Raw genomic sequence first — 8,123 nt, 5'->3', positions numbered from 1 at the left:
GAATTAGTTCAATTCAGATTTTTTTTGTTATTCTTTTGAACCTCTCAATTTGATTTAATTCAATTCAATTTTGAGTTTAAACGGTTTACACATTAAGACATATTTTTTTTTAGAAAACATTAATAATCTACTGTATGTTTTGAATATATTTATATTAATCTGATAGTTTAAATACTGTTGAATGTTTAATGAAATAATGACATTGTTAATAGCGTTGAATGTTACATGGATTCTCAAAAGGAGAAGTTCTAACAAAAATGTTCAGCTCATTAACATTGTGAACATTATTCTGCCTCTCCTGGAGGATGTTTAAATTTGACAACTAGGTGGAACTCATGTAGAGGCTTTGAAAATATTTCAAAGTAAAAAAAACTAATCAACAAAAAAAAAACAACATAAATTTTAATTTACTTTTTTTCATTATTATTTACATAGTTCCATTTCCAACTTGAGTTATTGTAATTCCTACACTGTCCATTAGGTGGCAGCGCAGCGTGCAAGTGTAGGTATGGAATAGAGTGAATGGAATATATGGAATATGTTAATATTTTGACTTTTGAAGAATAACTTCTTGGTAAAATGCTACCAGCATCTCAACTTTTGTGCCATCTTTCTGTTCCAGCTCACAGACCACACACCCTCTGAGCTGTGAATTAGAGGAGCAACACTCCCGCTTTAGCAGTACACTTTTTTCCAAGAAGAAGAAAGTTTGAGCAAAAATCAGTGCTTTAGACCACAAATAATTACTTTAAAATTGTTTTCCTTAAAAAAGTTTGGAAAATTCATGCCGGTAAGTATATAAAGATGTTAATTTAGTCAGCAATGTACATGAGCATTAGCCATCCAAAGGGAAATTCCATTATACGTTACCATCAAGCTAGCGGACTTTTTTTGCATATTGCGCAAAATCAATCTTTACTTTCATGAATCGATTATTGATCTATTAAACTAAAATCGATTCAGATCGATTTTATCAACCCAGCCTTAATCCTTATTTCATTTAAGACAAAACACTTGGGAAATGAACTTTTAATTATTGAAGAATATTTTTTGTTTCTCACAAAAGCTAATCACTTTTATGTCCACTTCCTTGTAACTGGCGAACAAGCGCTTAACGTCTTCTCTTTCATTTGATTTGGCGTGAGGGAGACCAGGTACACTTATAATTAGGGTAGAAACACCATTACTTTCTAAATGTCCACAATTTGAATCAGCTTAAGCATGCTTTCCATCTAACCTCATCTAGGGTTGTAAACATGAGAAAGTGTTCTGACTTTTGATCAAAGCACTTTCGTTTGGCACCTTCACTGCTGCAGGAATGATCATGTGACTTAATGACTGGATGCAAAGTTTCTGACAGCTAAAAAAGTACAAATGATTATGAAGTTGTTTTTTTGGGTAACATTAATTTTTACCAATGGGATGTATTAAAAAATGTCAGAAAACTGTTTTTAGTTAAGTCAAAAATGCAATTAATGCATTCAAGTAATTTGTTACACAAGCATCAATGCTTGCTATTATAATTAAGACGTTTACAATAAAAATATAGTTAGAGTGGGACTTTAAGGAGAAAAAAGTCAATTCCAACAGGTAATATTTGTAAATACTCTTTCAGATTTACACAAATCTCTTTTTTTCACAGATTTACACACAAACTTTTTTTTTAAGTATTTCTCTTAAATTTATTTGATATAAAGAACTTAAATACCCCACCAAAAAAATACAATTCCAGATCAATCACAGTCTTTGCAGTTACATATTAAGAACAAGTAACACTAAACTGCTGCCACTTTCTTTTCTTTCCAAAAGTTGGCAGTTTCCTGAGGTAATAATGAAAAGTGTGTGACATATTTCTGAAGACCCACATTAAAACAGTACGAAAGCACCTTTTACAACCACATCTTTACACCTCTGTTCATAGGAACTCTTCAGCAGGGTGCCCCGTGAGAGATTACATCAGATCTGAATAGGTGACAGAGTTGAAGGTGTAAACTGTAACCAGTGACAAAGTTAGAAGGTTTTTTCTTTGAATTCATTTGAACTGTCAAATACAAGCACAAATGTCCCCTTTAATGTGAAGATGTTTGCATAAAAAAAGTTGTACTAGCATAGCTGATCAACGTTTTACTGCTTCGTCTTCAAGTGTTTCTGAAAAAAAAAAAAAAAAATCTGATAATAATTAACTTAATTTACAAGTTTTAATTAAATATTTAGACTGTTAAGGGTTGATTGGATTAAGATTCAAAGAAAAGAGTAAAGCAACACAATCAGGATTTTTAAATTCTTCTCCTTGAATCATGTCTTAAAAGTTAAAAATTAAGCTTTTGTCCTTCTCCAAAGTCAATAACGGTTATTTTTTTGAACTCGTTTCAAATTGGTGATATCACAATGGGGTAATTCAATCTTTATATGAGAATCAAAACAAGCCGCAAGGAAATCAAAGTGATTGTGAATTTTGGCACCACTGACCTCTATCATTTAAGAAAAAAAAACACAAACAACTGAAGAGAATGTAACACTAGCTGAGTACGTGGGAGCAGGTTTTACAGACTGACTAACAAAGCAGCAACAGTGCTTCCTGTGCAACACTTTACAAACAGTGACATCTTTCCAGGGACTCGTAAGATCTTACAACAACTTCCATTGTGGCACAAACACAAACGGTGCGCCTTTAAAGGCACAACGATGGTCATCTACTATCGATGGATAACAAACACTTCTGAATATCAATTGAATGCAAAAGCTTCACAAGACGTTTCTTTTAATATTGTTTCATGATAAAAATTTGTTTGGTGGAGCAGTGGGTAGCACTCTCGCCTCTCCGCTGGGTCAAATCCCTGTGAGGAGTTTGGACATGTGGGTTTTCTCCAGCTTCCTCCCATAGTCCAAAAGTTTCCCTAGGTGTGAGTGTGTGATTGTGTGCCCTGCAACAGACTGGCAACCTGCCCAGGGTTTACCCCAAAAGTGGCCAGGATAGGCTCCAGCAACCCTGTGACCCCAAAAGGGATACAGCGGGTTAGGAAAACAGATGGATACAAGTTTGTGCAACCAGTGAGTGTTTTTTTTATGGCAACAACCCTTTGAGATCACAGCAGCCTATCAACACTGACGTGTAACACTGAATCACAGCTCTCTTTTTTTTTAGTTATACTAAAATTCACATCCAGAACCACATGACACAAACAGGAATACAATCAGGCCCAGAATTTGACCTTAAACCAAATGCTAAATCATAGATTGAAATCCTTTTTTTTACAAGGAATAACAGTGAGAGATCAGAAAAAAATATGGTTGAAAAAAAAAAAAACAATCACTGTCAGCAAAGACAGATTGTGCAGAGCACCGAAAGGTACATTGAAGTAAAGAAAAAAAATGCTGGTTTCTCCTGTGCAGCAGATAGTAACTGGTGCGTAGTAGATGGTAGTTAGCCCGCACAAGGTAGCAGCTTGCGCGCACCAGATAGTAGCTGGTCCACATGATAGTGGCTGGCGCGCACCAGAAATTAGCTGGTAGGCACCAGATAGTAGCTGGCGGGCACCAGATATTAGCTGGTAGGCACCAGATAGTAGCTTGCACGCACCAGATAGTAGCTGGCGGGCACCAGATATTAGCTGGTAGGCACCAGATAGTAGCTTGCACGCACCAGATAGTGGCTGGCGGGCACCAGATATTAGCTGGTAGGCACCAGATAGTAGCTTGCACGCACCAGATAGTAGCTGGTGGGCACCAGATAGTAGTAGCTGGCGGGCACCAGATAGTAGTAGCTGGCGGGCACCAGATAGTAGCTGGCGGGCACCAGATAGTGGCTGGCGGGCACCAGATAGTAGCTGGTAGGCACCAGATAGTAGTAGCTGGCGGGCACCAGATAGTAGCTGGTGGGCACCAGAAATTAGCTGGTAGGCACCAGATAGTATCTGCCGCCCACCAGAAAGTAGCTGGCGGGCACAGGTTAATAGCTGGCGCAAACCGGATAGTAGCTGGCTCGAACAAGGTAATAGCTTGTGGGCATTAGATAATAGCTGGCCCGCATAAGGCAGCAGCTGGTGTGCACCAGATATTAGCCAGCCCGCATAAGGCAGCAGCTAGCACACACCAGATAGAATCTAGCAGGCACCAGATGGTAGCTGGCGGGCACCGGTTAATAGCTGGTGTGAACCGGAAAGTAGCTGGCGCAAACTGGATAGTAGCTGCCCACACAAGGTAGTAGCTGGTGCACACAAGGTAGTAGCTGGTGCACACAAGATAGTAGCTGGTGCGTACCAGAAAGAAGCAGGCGGACACCAGATGGTAGTCGGAGGGCACCAGATGTTAGCTGGAGGGCACCAGATAGTAGCTGACAGGCAACTGATAGTAGATAATAGCTGGCAAGCAACATATAGTAGCTGGCGCGCACCAAATAGTGGCTGGCGTGGACCGGACAGTAACTGGCGCGCACTGGATAGTAGCTGTCTCAAACCGGATTTTAGCTAACATGTACCAGATAGTTGCTGGCACGCACCAGATAGTAGCTGGTGGGCACCAATTAATAGCTGGCAAGCACCAGATAGTAGCATGCTCAAACTGGATAGTTGCTGGAGCACAAGAGAAGCCAGGATTCCTTTTTTTAAATTTAAATGTCTCTTTTGGGGCTTTGTAGGATTCCACACAGAAGTGGTTGTGGATCCATTAAAACCTGTTCGAGCACATATCCGGGCGTGTATTTGCACAATGACCCATAAAAAGACCAAACAAACAAAACCAGTTCTATGAAGACCCAACTTTCTCATTTTTTTCCTTTAGCGCCTCTGCTTTATAAGGCCACTTTTCCTCAGTTATGCAGAGGCAGATTAATGAATGCTGGTGTTCGTAAATGTAACCTTTTGCAGAAATCTGAAAGTCACATTTCTGCCTAATCTCTTAGCCACAATTACAACTAAAAAGCATTAAAAAATAAAGGAAAATAAACTGAGCATATACATTCTTGAAATATATCAAATTTGTATACTGTCACAAAACCTCCACACACCCAGAAGTACAAATATAAATTTTATGCCTTACACAAGACAACGTTGATTCCCTGCCATTTTCATTAGTGTTTGAGCATCTGCACAGTGTCACTTTGTACATACTTTGGGTGTGGATCTGAAAGTGATGAGCACATGCTGGCTGGACCAACAGGGGGAGCCAGTTCTGCTGGACCTGTCACAGCCGGGTGTGCCTGTCTGTGCTGTTTTCTGGTGGATGCAGTGGTTGGTCAGAATTCAGAATCACACACTCTTCCTTCCTGAGTGCTTCTAGTTCAGTTCCTCCGTTAGACAAAGCACCGTGCATGGCGTCCCGCTCCTCTTTCTTTAGCTGTCGACCCAGCAGGATGAAGCCTGGGATGCAGATGATGAACGAAACTGTTCGCAGGCTCAGAGTCAGTCCCAGGTATGCTATTCTGAGAGGCAAGAAAATAGCAAAAAAAAGAGAAGGGGTTTATTTAAATCATTTAAGATCAAATTTTTATTTTTTTTACCTGATGAATCAATAGATAAATCTGGGCATGAACCAGCTTCAACATGGCTTTGTTTTAATTATCAACTAAAGCTACAAACTTTGTAAAAATATTATATCAAAATATTTTTATTCTACAAAATAATAAAAAAGAAAAACACGACTAGCAATGTTGGAACACAAGACAATAAGGAAACTATAGTTTATTTTGCTTTTTTTCCCAACATAAACTCTGTAAGCCTCACTGATGAAAAAGTCAAAGAGAAATGTTGCATTGTCGCCAGATTGGGGTGCAGTGATTACCTGTAGGCGGTGGTGTTGTAGATTCTGCAGGCTCCTATACCTCCACACTTTTTCTGACCCCATTTAAGACACGTAGTGTCAATGATTGCTCCAAAGTAGATGGGTGCTGGGATTCCTGCTGTTCAACCAAAAGCATAATTGCACAATTAAAATAAATCATTAGGGGGAAAAAAAGAAAAAAAAATGTAGATATTAAATATATAAAAAGAAGACAATGAAACTGAAGGTAAGATGATGGACAATATGATGGAAACTTACCAAGTGTGCGTGTTGCCAAAGCATGAAAACCCAACGCCAAAGACTTCAACTCTGGTTTAATACACCTGCATGGAGAACAGTTGAAAACCATTATCAAAAAGAAAAATAAATATAGACATATATGTCCTATGAATGATTTAATATAAAGTGAAATAAGAGAAGAGTGGTCTGAAAGTGAAACGATGGCCAATGATTAAAACAACACAAGGATGATTAAAAATGGAAAACAAGGATTGTTGAAATGGCCTTTTCATTTTTAATGTTTGGATCTCAAGTCAACTAAGATACAACTCAGTAGGGTTATTATTTTTGCACTTTTAAAGCTTAAACACAACCCTTGAAATTATATTATGAACAAATGTGCAATAAAGTTAGAACCACACAGCAAAGTCTATACTATTTATGCAAAGTTACTTTTGGAAAGCACATTGCAGAACCTCTTTTACTGAGTACACAGATTTAATTAAGACACTTAAACTGCAGCGTAAAAATGAACTCATACTTTCTCAATGAACAGTCAATTTTCAAATGATAAAATTTTCCAGCAGGGGGCAGTGGACTGTACAATAACTGATATTTGCATGTGAAGGAGGTTGTAAATTCTGTCTGCTTTTCAATGTACACATAAAATAAAAACAGTATTTTGCTCTGATAAACCCTTTAATTAATGTCAGTCTTCTACTAAAAACACATTTCAGCTTCAGCTGGTGAGTCTGATCTGAGTAAAATCTGAGTAGTCAAATTAGGACACTTCCAGGTGGATTTCCTGCTTTATTCTGTACGATTTCCTCATTTCAGTGCTTCAGTGGGTCATGCAGAATACTCAGCCTTGCGGCCAGTCATCTACTTGCTATGTCCATCACATACTGCAGCTCAAGCACCAACCATGAGGACTGATGTATGTGTCATAATAACCTATTTTTTTATTGTCTGCATCCGTTTTGGATTATACATCTGTGATGAATACTGTAAATTACCATCAAAAGGATTTTGTGAAAACATGATGTCCCACTCTGATAAAAAAAAGTGTTCCCAGTGGTCTTTTAATTATGATTACATTGGTTTTAAGGCAAAAATAAAAAAATAGTCATTTTCTAGGACAAAGTTCCTGCAGAGCGGCAGTAGTTCATCAGAAACTGGCCTCTGAGTTGAGGGCGGGAATGCTGGTGTGAAAGTAAGCCTCAGCTGATCTCCCATCATCCCTGTGTTGACACACTTTGTTTATTTGAAGATGCTTAATATATATATATATATATTAAAAATTTTTTAACCATGTGTGTTTTTTATCTTAAAGAGATAATAAATAATTCACAGCTGCACAGATTTCCATGTGCTTTCCAAAGTTAGTTATCTTTGCATTCATTAAACACGGAGTCCAAAGCATTTCTGTCTAGGATTTTGTTCTATCTCCCATTCATCTTCTTTCTATTTGTCATGTTTTCTATTGGATCATTTTTCTTCTCCTGATGCTCCGGCTCCTTGAACTGCAAAAGTAAGCCATGTGAGGTGAGACTCTGTGGTTGCAGCAGCTTGGAAGGTTTGCTGATACAGAAAATACCAAATAAGTTGTATTTATCAATGCTTTTAAATGAATTTCACTACCAATTCTTTGATAATCAAGCTGCTCAACAAGTGCCTTCTGTTCGTAAATGATGGCTAGTTTATTCTAAGTGACATTATTACCAATAAATACAGTTTATTTTTGTAAAAAAAAAAAAAGACATGGCAGTGACAGTTTGATCTGTTCTGCTTTATGAAGAGCTGCTTTGTTTACAGGTGACATTAATGAAAGTGCATTAGAGTGGAAGAGCTTTGTTTGAATACAGTTCAGGACGTTTTTAGTGAGGCCACAATCTCCCCCTTTCTCATTTTGGTTTTAGTTCTCTAAACAATGAGACTGCTCCACTGTGAACAGCTGTTTCTGCATGGTCTCTGATCACACTAATAATCCATTATTTTTATCTAAATGTGCACGGGAAATAAGAGATCAGTTTGTATGTTAAAACATCGATCCCCATGTATGTTGTGTTTTTGTGTTCTAAATTGATTCACAACCGCCCTAACGGGTGGATGCGGGCCGTCTGCGG

At 38.1% G+C, this 8,123-nt stretch overlaps 1 protein-coding gene across 1 annotated transcript in view; it reads right to left on the bottom strand.

Annotated features, from left to right (window-relative positions):
• Positions 1 to 5,012: 5,012 nt before the first annotated feature.
• slco1c1 (solute carrier organic anion transporter family, member 1C1) overlaps positions 5,013 to 8,123 on the bottom strand; it is a 36,580-nt gene continuing 33,469 nt past the window's right edge. Inside the window, exons 13-15 of the mRNA XM_024276852.2 lie at positions 6,037 to 6,101; positions 5,779 to 5,896; positions 5,013 to 5,419 (exon numbers count right to left, since the gene is read on the bottom strand). Coding sequence (XP_024132620.1) covers positions 5,182 to 5,419; positions 5,779 to 5,896; positions 6,037 to 6,101 — 421 coding nt within the window. The 3' untranslated portion in view covers positions 5,013 to 5,181. The remainder of the gene's footprint in view (positions 5,420 to 5,778; positions 5,897 to 6,036; positions 6,102 to 8,123) is intronic.

The sequence above is a fragment of the Oryzias melastigma genome, linkage group LG13, assembly GCF_002922805.2.
Source record: "Oryzias melastigma strain HK-1 linkage group LG13, ASM292280v2, whole genome shotgun sequence".
Classification (NCBI taxonomy): Eukaryota; Metazoa; Chordata; class Actinopteri; order Beloniformes; family Adrianichthyidae; genus Oryzias; species Oryzias melastigma.
The sequence above is the reverse complement of the archived record's forward strand: the minus strand, read 5'-3'. Positions and strand labels throughout refer to the sequence as shown.